Below are 18,966 nucleotides of genomic sequence, written 5' to 3'. Positions count from 1 at the left end.
AAATAAAGCGTTTATGTGTAATGTACAAAATTTACATATTGGATTGCTTGGATTGATAATGTTTATTTTTAATTGTTTACTACTTTTACATTTATATTATATACCAATATAGATATTTTATTTTTGCGTGTATGAAACGCATAGCCATATGGTTATGGGGTATGCGGGCATGAACGAGGAACGGCTATAATAATGATTACCACAAACGATCGGGTTTCCCGACTATTTAACTAATAATATGACGGCAGATACCCAACTTTATTTATAATGTCTACACAGAATAGAGATTAAACTAAAGTTTATCTTTATATTAGTATTTAGTACATATACACTATACCTACGTTTCTTGGTAGTCGCCAGTCGGTTTCCGTATTTCATATAGGTAAGACCTATATGAAAGGACCTATATATAGGTCTTACCTATATAAACTATGGAAACCGATTGGCGACTACCAAAAAAAGTACACCCAAGTGTAATTTTTCAGAAATAGTGTTTTTCGATACAGGGCCCAGTGCTGTACTGTTGAACTACGGTGTATCAACTATCAAGTATGTTTTTTTAAATTAAATTTATTACATATTGCAAATAAATTATATACACATAATATGTAAATTAAAGACATTTTTTATCAAACTTATTTTATTTATTTTTAATCTTAATTAAAATCTTAATTTAAAATTTTAAAGTAATAATATTATATCATTGAACTTAAATTTAACACATCCATTACAACGACCTCTTAGTGACACAGTGAACTTGAGATTTTTCAGAAGCTATAGTCTTCATGCAATATTGCAAAATCTATACTTAGAATTTTACGGTATCTACCAAGCTACTTAGTACTTGGCCGTGTTTATTTGTATATGAAATATGAATAACATAAAATATTATAGTATTAAAATATATCTTATACACATCTTATATAGTTACATAAATATTATAATATTGTATCCCTATGCTATATAAATAGGTATAATATTATAATGTTTATATCATCTATAGTATAAAAAACAATATTTAGATATTTCTAAACCACAAAATATTCATGTTGTCGAAATTATATATTTTTTTAATATAGTTGATGCAAGTTAGTAAAAAATAATATTTTCAATCTTATAATTAGATATAAAATGGTATGTTAATATATTTTATGTTATTTATTGTAGCTATGTAAAATCGATGTCTACCCTAATTTCCAGAGAGTCTAAAGATGGAAAAACAGGTTACTGTTGACATCAGTTAAAAATAAAATATATTTAATACCATTAGATTGGAAATTACTTTTAAATTACAAACACACAGAAAAAGATTTTAAAAAAATATGTAGGTACTAGGTAGGTTGGTAGGTAGGAATGTAGGATATATATTTATAGAAACATTTAGATACATTTATAGGTATTTTCTTATTTATGATCGTTCAACAAAAACTTAAATACTAATTAAAAACTATTATATACTACTTATAACTTATTTTATACTGATTTTTTTTAATTTTCGCTTTTTAACTTTTACTTTAATAGTGTTTTCTTTAAGTTGCTTAAATAATCATAAATTTAATTGAAAATTGTTATGTTTAAAAAGTTCGTTATTGGTGGAATGAATAATGATGGACTATCGACTTCCATGGACATCTGTAAAAAATAAAAACGAAGACAAAACAGTTAAAATACATAAAACTATCTCTGCATAAAAATGATATTATTTATGTCATTTCTAGGGACTTGTTAATCGGCTAATTCGGTCGAGATATTTTAGAGGTTTTATCGACTCCGCCGTTTTCATTTCAATTCCGCCAGCTATGGATTCCGCTCGATATTTTTCTGTAATGATTCCGCCTGAATGCCTGATGTTCTATCTAAATTTTGTAGATAAATCTTTTTTTTGTGTTTGGGAAATAAAATGTTTTTTTAGTTAATTTAAAAAAGCGTTATTTTTTGGACACCATGTAATACTATTTAATTAAATCCATGCAATGAGAAATTCTCCAAAATATTAGTCTATTTTAATATATTATACAAAAGATATCAAATGTTTTTATCGTTAATTTGAATTTATCAGTATGCTTCTGAAAACTGAACGTCAACATTTATTATTACTATCCAACATGTATTATTTTTATTCTATTTTATGTATAATGTATACAATACATACATATACATTTTAATAAAAATAAAATATTTTTTCAATTAAATTGAATTATTATTATTATTGTTAATTAAAAGTAAATCCGTTTTTATTCCTTTCTGTATAACAAAAATTAATAAACCAGAACATACATAAATTAAACTACACACGTCTAAGGCCGGGCTATAGACGGCGTATTTCGCGGCGTTTTCTGTCGAATTCAAGATTCATTGTCTTCGGAATAGCTATACACGATGTATGTAATACCTACGTGGCGTTTTCGTCCACGGCGGAAAACGCCGGTCGGCTTGCGTTTTGGCGAACGAACGCGGGAATAATAAAAATGCAAACTCCTAATTTTACATTGTTTTAAATTAGGATGGGCTATACCGGTGACGGAAAACGTCGCGTTTATACCACAATTTATATAGATATATTGTATACTATGCGCGTCGGAATACGCTCGTCGGGCACGCCTTGTATATAGCTAGTCCGTCGGAAAACGACGCGGAATACGCGGCGGAATTGCACCGGCCTAAAACAGTATGCCATTTATATTATTGTATGAATGATATTATTAGAGTATCTAATTAGGAGTAGTATTCGATAGCACATAAATATATGTTAATAGTGCGATTAAGGAAATATTTTTACATTTTTAAATAGTTTACAAATATTTCAGATATTTTGTATTAGTTTAATCTGTACTAACATATTTTGGTATTACTATTAACTACATGGATTTTTGCTTATAAAAATGCAACGATTAATGATAACTCATCGAATTTTAATTAGAGTAATATGAAAAATGACTATTTAGATAATGAAAAAACTGAAACCTCAATTTTAATACTTAAAATAATATTTATAAATTAATTATAATATGATTACCCAAGCGTCGATATAAAAATACTTATAGATAAAACAGACTAAGAAGCATTTAATATATATTATAATGCAAGACATGAATGCGTAATAATAATCTTAAACTCATTAAATAGAATACTATAACTTTATGAAACAGTTTTATTTAAATAAAGGAATTAAATTATTCAATGTTTTACCCAATAATATTATTACAATTAATAAAAACTTTTTACATTTGGAATAAAAACTATATATACATATACTATATACTATATATATATATATTACGCGACGAGTCTCGATTATAACATTATGTATACTAAATATTATAGAATATAGATTTATGATTGTATTCCTACTTTTTAGATTTTAGATAATTAAACAAATAAAGTTTAATTAAATATAATGAATTAATAAATAAACAAACTATTGGACATTTTGTAGACTCCATTTATTCGTGAACCCTATAGATACAGTGGCAACAGTGCTAATTTGACGATTGAGTTATTAAAAATACAATAATAATACAGAAAAATACTCAACTATGAACATAAAATATAACAATAGAGTTTAGGTGTTTAGAGAAATCTACCAGTTGCCAAGTATAAACAAAATTTAATTTAGTATAAAAGTAAAAATTTATAAATATACCTATATTAGTTTATTATTTAATGAATACAAATAAGACATTTTTTATTCTGAATCATCTAAATAAAAACATGTAGAAACAACATGTATACCTAGTTTGGAGTTTTCTAATTTAAAATTACGGCGATTTAATCTTAACTTTGCTTTATATCGACTTTATAATGACCTCTCTACACCAACGGAAGTTAATGATGGTTTCAAACACATTAATTGTGTCTGATTGTATTCGATTTTTAAATTATTTTTTGTGGGTTTGTTTCATAGTAGTTTTATATTCCTTATCGACATTACAGCGTTCAATACTGGATTTTTGATCTTTGAACTCCAATATCTCTTGAAACACGATTCATTTGTTTTGTGGCATTATCAACTATATTTTAGAAAGAATTTAATTGTTAATAATATTATAATATTCAACTAACGAATACAATCAAAACAGACACAACACGAGATTAATGTGGTCGAAAAGCGAACGCGTATAATAAGTAATACTACCAGCAACTCAAAATTGAAATTTGTGTTCAGATAAGATATCGAACCGTAATCGTTTGATGTCAAAAGGACAATTGTTTTTTTTTATCTAATATTTTAAATACTCACACTTCACTTAAAAATTAAAATACTGTAAAAAGTCGACGAGAGAACACAGATGTTTTCACAATTTAAGTATGCCATTGATATAGGTATTTGTACTTTGTACACCTCGTATATCCGGCAGTCGTTGTCTGTCTACTTTTTCGTTAAAAAAATAGGGGAAAACGTTATTCAAATATACTCGTTTTATTTGGTTATAAACTGGTCGGATTTTAATCTATAAAAGCATGGTTTATAAAAAAGTCTCATAAAGATTAGGAACACTGTTATTTATATCGTTTTTACTCCATAGGTGTTAATTATTATTATAGTCACTGGTATCATCACGTATTATAATTTAAACTCGTAACATTCCGATTTATTATACGTGTTTTCTCCATTATTATGTCTACAGCAGGATATGTACAATGTATATTATAACATTAAATATACACGACTCATCCAGTGAATGGACTGGACGGATCCAAAATAATACATCCCTCTATTGAATATAAAGATTATATTTTTAAATTGGCGTTTTTCATAAAAATATATTGTAAGAATTCATACGCTATGTACAAAAGTGTATTATAAACTCGACCCCACCCCACCCCACCCCCACCACCGCTCGTGTATTTAAGCATAATATTAGAAGTATGACGGTATAGGTGAAATGTATATAATACCATATTATTATATAACTTCGCTGTAAGCAAGCACCTATACGGGATAGTTATTTATTGTCGTGTGTAATATAATTATATATATATATCGATATTATACGTGATTACGATTATTATTGTAATTATAGCCATTATAGGTGTATCCATCCTATTAACGTGTAAGCTATGTATGCGTTATAAAACGTATCTTAGTATAACCATATGTCTATATAGTATGCGAGTTACTGAAAACGAAAAAAAAGGCGTACCAACGTTACAGCCACCGCCACGTTACACCGGAGCAGCTGCATAAAGCAGATTATAAAATACCAACTACGACGTTGTTTCTTTATCGGTTTCATCGAATATAAAATGGTTTCACCCGCGGACGGCTTGTGTGTACATCGAACGGCGATGAGTCATGTGCGCCAGACTGACGCCGTACCCCGCCGTCGTATGATCGTGTTTCGGTACACGGTGCACACGAACAAACACACGCCCGTCACGACGTCGCCGCCGCTATCATCCTGACAGCCGGGTGTGAACGCAATAGGGTCGGCGGGGGCGCCGAGGCGTACACGAGGGGTGGGATGTGGACAAGTGATCGATCCCAAAATCTGTGTAATAATATATTATGCGGCGGACAACATGCCGGCCTACGCTGACGCTCTGCGGGTTCGAAATACAAAGACCGCTTTCGATGCCGCCCTAACGACCTTCCTCCATATTATGTTCGAAATGCGATTATAAACACGTTTTTGATATTTTTCGGCCTGTACAGAACGAAATATTAAATACAGATGGTTATCCGCTGCGGCACTCGGGCGCGCGTCTCTGTCACTGTTCATCACGCGCGTACACTATATCGCCTTTTTTCCATCTATTAGGTGCATATTATATTATTAATATAATGTATTATTGACTATAGGATGGCGCGGCTTGACGATGCCTAAAACTGGTTAATTGCGATTTCCTGTAAACCAAGTCAATTGTAACATAAAATAGGGAAACGCCATTTAGGATTCAATATTCCCCGGTAGGAGTTAGTGAAATATAAGTAGGCAGGTACTTAGAACTTAGATCTTTGTATCAGTTTTTATAGTTTATTTCCATTTCTGTCGAACATGGACGTGTCCTTGAGAAAGAAATGGGTTACTGAAATATATGTTGTGCGCCATAATAATAATTGTTCACCGCGCCACTGATTATGTGTGGGGGATTGCAATTCAAACGGTTCTAGGTCACTTTGTACGGTCGTGCATCAAAAGTGCACAACGCGGACACATTGTACTATTATATACATATGTATATATTATATACAATTTTATTAAAATTGTTATTAAGTTTAAATATTATTTGGTAAATCTAAGTATCTTATACATTTTCCGAGTTTTTGGACAGTATTGTGGGCAATACAATTGGACGAATGTGTCAATAGGCTACATAATAAAGAAACAAAAATCTAATTCCGGTGAAAATAATAAGCTTTTATCTTTATGTAACCAGCATCGAAACAGATAAATAATTTTGAATTTTCAAATTCCATATATTATATATGTTGGTTTTAATATTATTTCTCGTTTTTGACATATGTTTATATTGTACACGTTTTTAATAAATTTACTTTTCATATTTAATTTTTACATTTTAATAATTTAAATTATATACACATAACGCTTAGCTATATTACTATATACATTAATATGTACTTTATGTGTATAATAGTACAAAGTGTCCGCGTTCTGTGATCCGAAATTTTATCTGACCGTACAAAGTGTCCGTGTTATGAAATTTAAACAATGGAGTATGGACCGTACAAAGTGACCGCTTATTGTGCGATTTCTTTTGAAAAATATCGACGCTGTAGGTCTGTATTGTTGTGATGTTTGTTAAAAAGATATAATATTGTTGTTGGAAATATTTATACCAGTTATACCGAACACATTATTATCTTTAAGTATTTTTTAAAAACCCAAAAAAATAAATATTGTCTGATAAAAAAGACCACAGAAAAATATAAAGCAAATATGACGCATTTTATTATCCAACTATCGATAAAAAGTTTGACTGGATCGAGCAAAATACATAGTTCATCTTATTTATTATGTTAGGTACATTATATAATTTATACCTATATCTAAACCGTTTTATAAATTATATTTATATATTTATAAGTAAAAGAAACAAAATAAGAACAAATAAGGATAACGTAAAACTTAATGCTTTTATAGTTTATATTTTTGGTCTTATAGAGAATTATTATTATATATATTTATATTATTAGATTATATTTTTAATATTATATATTGTTATTATACAAAATGTAATTTAGTATAAAAGTAAAAATTTATAAATATACCTTTATTTGTTTATTATCTAATAAATACAAATAAGACATTTTTTATTCTGAATCATCTAAATAAAAACAGTTAGAAATAACATGTTTACCTAATTTGAAGTTTTCTAATTTAAAATGACGGCGATTTAATCTTAACATTACTTTATATCGACTTTATAATGACCTATCTACATCAACGGAAATTAATGATGCATATTTCAAACACATTAGTCGTGTCTGATTGTAGTCGATTTCTAAATTATTTTTTGTAGGTTTGTTTAATTATAGTAGTTTTATATTCCTTATCGACATTACAGCATTCAATACCGGATTTTTCAATTATGTTTTTTTTTTAAATTTTAATTGAGTTAAAACTCCAATATCTCTAGAAACACGATTCATTTGTTTTGTGGCATTATCAACTATATTTTGATTTGAAAATTCTTAAAACTAAAGACGAAATTTTGATGTTTTTTTAGAGTGAATTTAATAATTAATAATATTTTATTATTCAACTAACGAATACATTGAACTCAAACAGCCAACACGAAAGTAATGTAGTCGAAAAGCGAACGCGTATAATAGGTAATATTATCGACAACTCAAAATTGAAATTTGTACTTAGATAAGATATCGAACCGTAATTCTTTGATGTCAAAAGGTGTATGTAATAAATATTTTAAATACTCACTCTTCAATTAAAAATTAAAATACCGTAAAAAGTCGACGAGAGAACACAGATGTTTTCAAAATTGAAGTTTGACTATAAGAACATTTCACTCAAATATTTAAGCTTATTTACGTTTGTAAGACGAAGATAACACAATATGGGGGTATGTCATGACGTCTTCTTAAATGTGGTATATTAGTTTTATGAAACTATTTTTGTTTTTAACTTAATTATTCTACCTACTTTATTCACAAACCGTCGTGCTAACAAAGAAAGATACATTTTATTAAAGAAATACAGAATAGGTAAAAAGGTCGTTCATGTAGCCTGGTGTGGCCCCTATGTGTCCTAGATTTATGGTGTATGATACAATCCGAAGCCACTGGATATTACTTTATTAGTTTTTTGAATACATCCTATACCGGAAAAAAATAACATTATGATAATATAATAATTTATTAATATAGGTATTTTAGATAAAGGTGTTTTCCCAATTCGCTGACACTCAATATAATATGAACACGCAATATTTATATATATAAAAAAAAATTACCATTTTATATATACTTTATAATTCAATAATAATATTAGATATAATTATAAAAATTATAAGCGGATATGGTATTTTATTGTATGGACTATACTCAATCAAAATAATTTCGTTTTATCTGAACCTGAAAAATGTATGTACTCATTTTCTTCATTATTTCGGTCTCTCACATGTGTATAATTATTAATTGTTCACTACAAGTACTAATTTTTCTTAATTTTGAACCATTTCATAACGATGGAAAAAATTAAATAAAAAATATAAATGTAATATATATATATATTATATGTATGTTGTATATTTGTATGTTATATAATTATGTATAATGTTGTACTGTATGTTCTTACGCAAGTGTATGTAGTATTGTAATGAAATATTACTACAAACTAAAATCATAATTTTTATTTTAACTATACAGTGGCCAATGGACTTTTACGTTAATTATATTCTGTATATATATACCTATATATTATGTCTAAAATAGGTATTGTTCGATGTCAATAATCGTGTGACAGGCGTGACCTAACCCTAATGATAATATAGTAGAGAGTAAAGACTACTAGATAGTAAATGGTACCTTATGGCTTATATAGCTGGATAAGTATTACTATACTAAAAAGCATGTAGCTAATATTTTCTATCAAAAACCGGATATCAGTGAACTGGGGACAAACCTAAATAATATAATATAATTTCTGTTTAATCAAAGAATAATAGGTTGAATTAATATTTGCCAAAAACGTTTCATTTGAAATTGTCTTTATGTTTATAAAATATGGACGCACCATAGCTCCACAAGAATAAAAATATTTTGTGAATCTGTAGCTCCGTATGCACCATATTTCCGCACGGTTGAAAAAATTAACGTGCCGCATTCTAAAAATATTTTCAACACCAAAAGTCCGCATGCCATAAAATTAATAAAGCGCTGCACATGCCCGTATCTGTGAGGGGTCCAAGCGGTCCAGACTCCCCTCGAAATTTTTAAAAGTATCCACATATTACTGGTAAATATAGTTTATTGACTATAAAATGTCAGTATTTACTATTTATATTAAAAAAAAATGTTGGACTCTCAGTTATGGCCTTGGCGCTATACATTTTATACCGCGACAATGACGATTTTTGTTGTACCTATGCATTAATTATTAATTTATTATTATTATTAATATTAGATAATCAGCTGTATTTAACTTAAATAAAATATATTGTATTTTGTATTTTGTATTTAAACAATAAAAATAAAATATGTGCGGAGACGCGGGGTAACAGCGTTAAAAACAAAAGCTTGTATGCGGAGTTAATATGATAATTTACAAAATGGCCACGATGCATGAGCAGTTACAGCCGGCCTACTGAGAAGATACCCGATTTCCCAATAGAATAACCTGCCTCTCATTAACTACATATTTTCTATACCGAATTAAAATATTAATCAATAAATTTAAAAATAATAATATATTTAATAATCATGATATAATTATAATAAAAAAATATATAATATATATCTGTAATAAATCGTTAGCAGTGTCACACAGGTCTTTATTCATAGTTATTATTTTTTTTGAGGATTTTTCTTTTAGTTTAATTTAGTAATTTGATTATAGGGTAATATTATATAATATAATATAATATTATATTATAGGTACAAATTCTTGTATAAGTCGTTTCTTTTTTTTTATTAGAAACTCATCTTGTGTGTAATTTAATAGGAGTATAATGAATTATCTTGAAGTCACATGAATGTTACACTTACAATATGGTACTGTGAAGGTCAACCAGCAGTGTAGAATACTTGTTCACATGTATATATATATATGGCTATATGGGTAAGTAAAACCACCACTTTATAATATTCTAGCTAGTAGCTTCTGTAATATAGTATATATATATATGATATTTAGATATTCTAAGTATATTATAAAAAGTTTTAAAATCATTTAAACTATAGAAAAATAATATTTATTATAAGAATTTATAAGTACAGTGTATTCATATTTAATATAAATATCTTTAATGTAAACTATAAAGTACATAAACTATGTGTGAAGAAAAAAAATTATACCACGTTTATAAATTAATCAGGTTACCTGCCTCAGGTGGTTACCGATATTTTTCCGAATCAAAATCCCCGAATGAACTTTTTCCCGAACACCTTTTACCCGAATCAATATTAAAATCGATAAATTATAATGCATACATAGCTAACCATTATAATATAGCCCCTACTTATAACATTTTTATTTCGGGAACAATATCGGCATTAAAATTAATTGGCGGTCATAAATTTATTTTTCATATTTCAAAAAAAAAAATGATATTGAATTTTGGTGTTGCATCGTAAAAACGTGTAGGTAGGGGCTTTCCAAAATTAAATAGTCTTAATTCTATAATTAAAAGTACGAAATTTCAAATTTTTAATTAAATACGTAAGGTGGAGTAATGAATTTTGTATGGTGAGATGATTCGAATATGCGATGATGGTTTGATCTATTAATAAATAAATACCAATATTTCTAAAAACTTAATACCGATTGATAATATTATATAACTATAAGTAACTATATAATATGTACTTAGTACCTATTTAGGTAAATATAAATATTCTTTTAATAAGATATTAATTTTATTACCCATGCTACTTACTAGGTATAAATTTATATAGATACTTATATTGATAATATGTTTTCTACCTACCACATAGAACAATTGTGTTTTTACAAAATTTTATATCATTGTAACTTTTAATAGTAGATATTGGTCACAACACTTTGGGACGCGCGCATGTACATTGTCATATGTTTTTCGCTTTTATATATATTAAATGAGTGCAGCTGTATTAATAAAAGAGGAAAACGTGACCTTCAGTTAAATCTGGTATTTGAACAAAATTCTTTGTTAAAGACTACCATTATATATAAAGGGTGCGTTTGCTTTGTATTTTTTCAAATGGAATTGGTTTTATGGGAGGGTAAGTTATTTAAAAGGGACCGCTATACAACTCTAAAACAGAGATCGGTCGCCGCGTTGTTGCGTACCTTAGGTAGTGATCGTTGGAAGATACGTGAATGGATATGAATTATATATAATTATTATGAAGGGATGCCCATCTATCAAATCATAAGGGTTGACAATCATGAAACTACAAAAAACTTTTTTCATTACACATTAATATATTTATATACATCATACATGTATTATGTATATAATATGTAGCTGATTGATCGACTGATCGACATAGTATTACGACGTACAACCATAATCGATTAACAAAGTACGAGTATGAGTATGTACATAATGTAATATTATTATCATTAAAAATAAATAATAATAATTTTCCTTACACTCCTTAAAGGAACCATTATATCTATGTCTTGTACAATAGCATTTGTGACTATTACCAACTTTTTAAATTCTAAGCAGTTATATATAACTTAAAATCAGTTAAATTAAAAGAAGCGATAAGTTATTTTATAATTTATATTTTATATGTTATCTCTTAATACAATCCTATATTTTATCCTAATAGCTAGATATCCATTTAGATTTTATACTGATTATTTTAATAACTACATTTTATTTACTCATTTTTGGATATAAATAACTTAAAAACATAGGTATTTATTTATACTTAGAAGTTGAGTATTAGTGCAATAACTTAAAAAATAAAAAAGTTGTACACACGCGGGGGTTGATTATTAACAATACTAAAATAAAAAAACGCTTATAAATTAATATATTATAAAAAAATCGATGATAGATAACAGATAATTTTCTCGTTTTAAAGTTTGATAATAAGTAAATTTGGTTATGTTGTATGTTCATAAGATACAAACAATACATGCGCGTAAACATGCTCTTATAATTCACAGTGTGTGAATATATCATTGTATCGTCAGCACACAGTAGTTAATCGTATTGTGTCTGTAATGTAGATCACATAACCTTATTTTATATAATATGCAATATACATATATGTTACATAATTGTTATATATATATGTTAAACATATTTTGAACTTATGGTTATGGTATGGTATTACTCTCGTAAGTCAAATACTAAAATACCGTTATAAGTAAAAGTAACCCCAATTTTTTTTCTTTTTAATAAATAAAAAAATTAACTTTGAAATCATTTTCTCGTGGCTATTTTACTTTAATCTAAATATTTCATACTGAAATATATTGTCACTTTAAATTTAGAAAAACCTGTATATCTAATTTATATGAAAATAATAAAATTACTTAAAGTCCAAAATAAAATTTTAAAGTTCGCGGCTGGTGTGAATGTGCTTAGCTCTGATAGGATGTCATGTCTAAATTATTAATTTAAATTAAAATGATTGGGGTCTGGGGTTTTAATGATATAATTATAATAATGAATAGTAAAATCAGGAATATAATGGTTTGATACATTCAAAGCAGTGTAATCGTACAATATTTTAACACTCCTAACTGCTAGCACAGAGTATACGTGTGGCAGCACTTGTTAATATTTATCCACGCTATAGTAAATCAGCCAGCGTGTCGTAAACAACCCGACAACAAAAATCCGGCATTCCAACGTTCCCAGACCCCAGATATTACCACCCCATATAACAGATGCCAGAGGCCGGGTGCATATCATAAATGACTATATAATAATACAGGGTGCTTCACCAAATAACTCAGAAACTATTCGAACGAATTTCAACTTTAAAAATAAAAAACTGCTAAATAATTTAAAGTAAACAATTATAAATTTAAACAACAACAGTCTAAATAGTTTAAAAAAATCTTAAGTATTTGAAAATTAGATCTTTCAGTATATACAAAAATTAAATTTTAAATAACTGCATCAAGACCTATCAAGGAATGAAAATTGAGTGAGCATGTTTAATGAATCACTCTGTATCATGTTGAAAATAATGGTGAACATATAATGGTCACGCGCCTGCGTGTGCGTCCGACATCAGGCTCCGATTCGTGTGACCTCGGTCATATTCGTCCCCTCTCTAGTTTTCACCGCTTGTTGAATCGATCGTTTGCCGTCGTCGGCCCATAGCATCACTCACCGTCCTTAGTTCGTCTGTCCACCACACGCTTGCTTCCACTCCCGTAGTGCCGACTGACATCTCGTTGTTCATACTTTCATTCGCCCGCCGCCGAACGTAATTCAATCATATTTTACTGTTATAGACTCTATTTCTTTTAGATACAGTTTAGTAGCTCGTGTTAGTGATAATACTATGTCGATCCGCCGGAAGATGTTAAAAGTAGGATTAATAAAAAAACCATCAAACTCGGAACAATTGCTCGAATCCGACTTGTTGCCAAATTCCGATCTTTCCTTTGTCCAAAACTCCGATACTCCCTCGGTCCAAAACTCCGATACTCCTTCGGTCCAAAACTCCGATACTTCCTCGGTCCAAAACTCCGATACTCCCTTGGTCCAAAACTCCGATACTTCCTTGGCTCAAAACTCCGATACTCCCTCGGCTCAAAACTCCGATACTCCCTCGACTCAAAACTCCAATCCTCCCTTGGCTCAAAACCTTGATTTTTCTTTGGCTCCGTTCCCGAACATATCGGTCTATCGTAAATATTCGGCATTTAGGTCTTCAAGATTTAAAGCAGTTCCACGTACCGAGAGGAATCAGCGGCCGGTCTTGCCGGTCAAAAAAATAATAGAGGAAAACATAGCGATAAGACGATTGGTATACCTGCACACGGGGCGGTGTACCGAGAGGCTACCAAATCAAGACAGCGTAAGTCGGTTTCTCATTTGTTATCATTTTTATCGACGTCCATGACTTGCAAGATAATATGGTTGAAAGTACCACATGTAGGCTTATAATAGTATTTAAACTATAGCAGTCGAGAAAATAAATTTTTTTTTATGGTAACTCGTACCTAAAATAAATTACTTAAAAATTGTTTTTTACAGCCAATTACGGATTTATGCGTTGTCCCTGCAATTCATGTATCTAAAGACATGTCAGATCCTGATCATCCAGTCAGTAAATTCATTAAATATAACAGAGGTATAGTTTAACAAATATTATAGTATATATAATATAAAACAAAATATTGTTTTTAATTTTTTTATTAAGTATTATTTTTATTTATTATAATTTTAATAATATTAACATATTTAATTACAGTAATTAATGTATGTGGACTTACTAACTGTGGAAGTGATTCTACTAGTAAAGAAAAAAATAAATTTATGAAATTTATACGTTCTACCGGTATTTACCTTCGTGAAACAGAATGGATATATGGCGGCCAAGAATTGAATTCCGTTGAAAAACGTAGAAAAACATTTGAAAGATGTAATGTAATGTCACCAGAAAATATCAATAAGTTGTGTGAAGCTGGATTTTATTATATAGGTATAAGCTTTGTTGTTAGAAATATTTTTTATTTATAATTAAGAGGACATCATATTTGAAAATATTATCTTTGTCTTATTAATAATTTAGGTACCAAAATGTACCTTTAATAATTACAATTCTATGTGATTAGCTTCTCTAATAGAGTAAATTGACAAACTTCAAAAATTAAAGTTGAGAGCATTAAATATGTATGTTCTTTCATTAATTTTTTAATGAATTATGGCTCATAACTTTTAATTATTTATAAATATTAATAATATTTAATTTAAAAATTAAAATTATTATAAAAATCAAACAAAAGAACATAACTAATGCTTTTACATTATTAAGTTTCATATATTAGGCCAAATAAGTCGATTCACTCTAATATTTAAGGTACTAATACAACATTGCAATAGTTGAACGTACATTTTGATATGCTTATTGCTTTGTATTAGTAAGACGTAGATAACACAAGTATGTGTTCGTATAATCTTAAATTAATCTTAATGTTTTTCTTTAAATTATTGTTCCAAATTAGGTGATGGAAAAACAGAGGAAACAATGTGTTTTTGCTGTGGAAAACGTGTATTATACTGGGGAAAATCAGTCAAACCCTGGACTACACATGCAATCATCACAAAGGATTGCTACTATATGGCCTTATGCAAGGGCAAATATTATGTTCACCAAGTGTATAATGATTATCAACATATTCAAAGTTACTGTAAAACGGTAACAATTTATTTTTGGATAAATATTTCTTTAATAACTTTTAAGATGATTTGAAAATTTTCTTGATGTATCTATGATTTTACAGAATTTTTTTGAACAATTGATCAATATTAAGTATGATGAAAATTCGTTCAATGAAATACTTTCTGCACCCAATTATTCAGATAGGTTTGTATTTTTTCTTTAAAATTTAAATAATTAATAAGCTTATACTAAATAGTAAATATTTTACAGATTTTTAATACTTAATTTCATTACATATAAATTTTTAATCAGCCTTATTATTATTATTGCAATTCTTTTGTGAAGGATTTTATTTTTTAGTTCTTCTATTCTTTCTGTTTAGTGTTTACATGTTAAGACTGTAATAATAAACATTTATGATTTTAATATTATATCACACTGGTGTTATAATTTGCCCACTTTTAATGAAAAAAAAATAATTATTTTTCCTTAATACTTTATATTTTATTTTTTAGTGAAGACGAATCTTTTTCTGAAGTTCAATCCTCTAAAAAGATAAGGAGACAACCATTGACTGAGCGATTGTTAACTACAGTAACAATTAACAATACAACTGAGCCAATTTTACTTTGCAAAATTTGTGCTAAAGATATAATTAGTGTGCTTATCATTCCTTGTGGTCACGTAATTGCCTGTATTCAATGTGCTCTAACACTTAAAGATTGCCCCGCATGTACCCTGCTTTTTGATAATGAAACTGTTTTTTTGAGGGTGTTCATAGTAAAAACAGATAAAAATATCAAAAGAGTAAATGATTACCTGAAAACTGACACTAATTATGTTGAAAATCCTGAAATAGATCAATCACTTTGTAAGGTGTGTCAAAAAAATGATTTGGTAGCCTATGTACCATGTAGACATATATACTCTTGTAGTGAATGCACACTCACACTAAACAATTCGTGTCCTATATGTAACGTTGGATTAATAGGTATGATACAAATATCATTAACATAATACTTTTTTTTTTTACATAATTTACAATTTCGAAATATCAACTAGTTTATAATTTCCATGTACAATATATTTGAGTAGAAATCTTATGGCCTAAAATACAGGTACAGGGTTATTTCTTCTTATTATATAATTTTACAATAATAAACAATTATAATATTTTTTTTTACTAGAATAATGATTACAGATTAAGTATTGTATTTTAAGAAAATTTAGGGTTAAAAATATATTTGAATTTTATATAGATTAAGTTTTATAATTTTTATATTACTCTTTACTATATATTTTAATAAAAATCTTTTGGTTTAAAATATACATAACAGAGTAATTTCTTACTTTTATATAATTTCTTAATAATATACAATTGTAATTTTTTTTTTATTATTATTGATTAGAGATTAGGTATTACATTTAAGTAAATTAAATTATACATTATACAAATTTAAAGCTACTTTTAATTTTTCTCTAAAGATGTAAATAAATTTTAAATTTTTTATTTTCTGTTAAAAATAAATATATACTTTAAGTTTGAATGTCAGTAAATTATACAATTTAAATTTAAAAATATTGATTATAATAAAAATTACTTAATTTGTAAGTCACAAATTTAGTTAATTTGTTGTTACATTATATAGGTATCATAAATATTCATAACTAACCTATTCAGTAATTTTCGATCAAACATAATATGCAAATAGTTAACACGTCATGTTAGTGGCCTCAGAAATATTATACAAATATTTAAAAAATGATATACCTTATTAGAACAAGTTGGATCATTTAAATTCAACATGTTGTAGTGGAAAATAGTTAAGTATTGAGATATAACTTGTGCAACAATGTTATATATTTACTAACATAATTATGTTATCTAAGTTATCTAAGTATTTTACAGATCCTAGAAACTTTTTACAGTGGATCATCAATTATTCGTAAGTAATTAATTTGGCTTATCAATTATCCGCATTACATATTATTTGAAAAAAAATATATGTTTGTCTTTTGTTTTATATTTTTAAATTTAAATAATAATAATAATAATAATTTATTTTCAAAATAATATTTTACATACATAAAGATAACAATAAATAAGAATAAAACAATTAATGACGCCGCCCCAAAAGCATAGCTTTGGTGGGTGCAGCAAATTCAATACAATACTAACATATTACAATTTATTATTTATAATATACATACCTATTATATTTATATTATTATTAAGGTATTACATTTTATAAAAAAAAACATATTTCATTTAGATAAATGTAATAGAAGGAAAATACAATTACAAGTTTTTGTTTATAATATAATATGATTTAGATTTAGATGTTTTAAATATTTTTATATGATTTTAAATTAATATTAAGCATAATACAAAAAACGAATACCGACATTAATAACCATTTTTCTACCAAATTCTTTATGGGTTACTGGCATATTCAGATTTACTGATAGCTATGGTAATTATTTTTTGAATCTAAATTAAAAATATAATCAAGGATATTCCATGTATATAAGCCATTGAGGTTTCTTACATTAAATGTACTGTAAAGGTCGTCTAAATGAATATCATACAATTTCAATAGTATAAATTTCAACAGTGAGTTTAATGTAATAGTAAGCAGATTTAAAGTAAACTTTGATGCAGTTCCCCAAACAATAATGGTATAGCTAATAATAGGTTGTATAAGTGTTAAATAGACTGTACGCAAGGTTTTGGAGTTGAGGATATCTTTTAACAATTTAAATTTATAAAACAATTTTTGTACTGTACTAACTACATGATTAATATGTAAAATCCACCTCAAATTTCTATCAAAAATCACCCCAAGGTATTTAATTGATTCAACATGTTCAAGCTTATCACATTCACAAGAATCTAAGGAGTAAGAACCTATTACAATTTGAATTGTGTAACACTAATGGATTGTATATTAAACTTTTATTTTTATAAATTTCAAAAAACATATTATACTTTTATTTTTTAATATTGAGTTCAAGTAAATTATTTACAAACCAGTTATTAATAGTTTCTAACGTGAGTGTAGCTAATATATTATTATATTAACTATATTCTTTGAGGCACCACTGACCAAAATTAAGGTATCATCAGCAAAACTTATTATTTTAGCATTTAAATTTAAGCCAAATAAACCATTTGTATAGATTATAAAAAAATAGAGGTCCTAAATCTGTATCTTGTGAGACTCCATAGTTAATTGATAAAAAATTACTCCAAACATTAACAACTCTAATAACCTGATATCTTCCAACTAAAAACGAAGAGAATAGATCAAGTGCTTTACCACAGACACCAGCGTATTCAATCTTATTGATTAGAATATTATGGTTTACCGAATCAAATACTTTTTTCAGACCAAGAAAGATACCCATTACTTTATTACTATTATCTAAATTTTCTCTTATATATTTATCTTCTCGGACTAAAGCATCAATTGTTGATT

At 27.5% G+C, this 18,966-nt stretch overlaps 1 protein-coding gene across 3 annotated transcripts; it reads left to right on the top strand.

Annotated features, from left to right (window-relative positions):
* Positions 1–377: 377 nt before the first annotated feature.
* On the top strand, positions 378–16,599 carry LOC113558419 (E3 ubiquitin-protein ligase XIAP-like). 3 transcript variants are annotated; one of them, XM_026963875.1, is made up of 8 exons: positions 378–549; positions 10,146–10,262; positions 14,029–14,179; positions 14,359–14,455; positions 14,576–14,806; positions 15,330–15,523; positions 15,609–15,691; positions 16,003–16,599. In XM_026963875.1, the coding sequence occupies exons 2-8, from the start codon at positions 10,177–10,179 to the stop codon at positions 16,502–16,504; spliced, it is 1,344 nt and encodes a 447-aa protein (XP_026819676.1). In that variant the 5' UTR covers positions 378–549; positions 10,146–10,176; the 3' UTR covers positions 16,505–16,599. The 3 variants fall into 3 exon arrangements, with proteins under 3 accessions (XP_026819676.1, XP_026819673.1, XP_026819674.1); XM_026963872.1 differs by having other exon boundaries at positions 13,627–14,179; XM_026963873.1 differs by lacking the exon at positions 378–549 and adding an exon at positions 7,693–7,798 and having other exon boundaries at positions 13,627–14,179.
* Positions 16,600–18,966: the final 2,367 nt, after the last annotated feature.

This window comes from Rhopalosiphum maidis, chromosome 3 (assembly GCF_003676215.2).
Source record: "Rhopalosiphum maidis isolate BTI-1 chromosome 3, ASM367621v3, whole genome shotgun sequence".
Lineage (NCBI taxonomy): Eukaryota > Metazoa > Arthropoda > Insecta > Hemiptera > Aphididae > Rhopalosiphum > Rhopalosiphum maidis.
The sequence above is the reverse complement of the archived record's forward strand: the minus strand, read 5'-3'. Positions and strand labels throughout refer to the sequence as shown.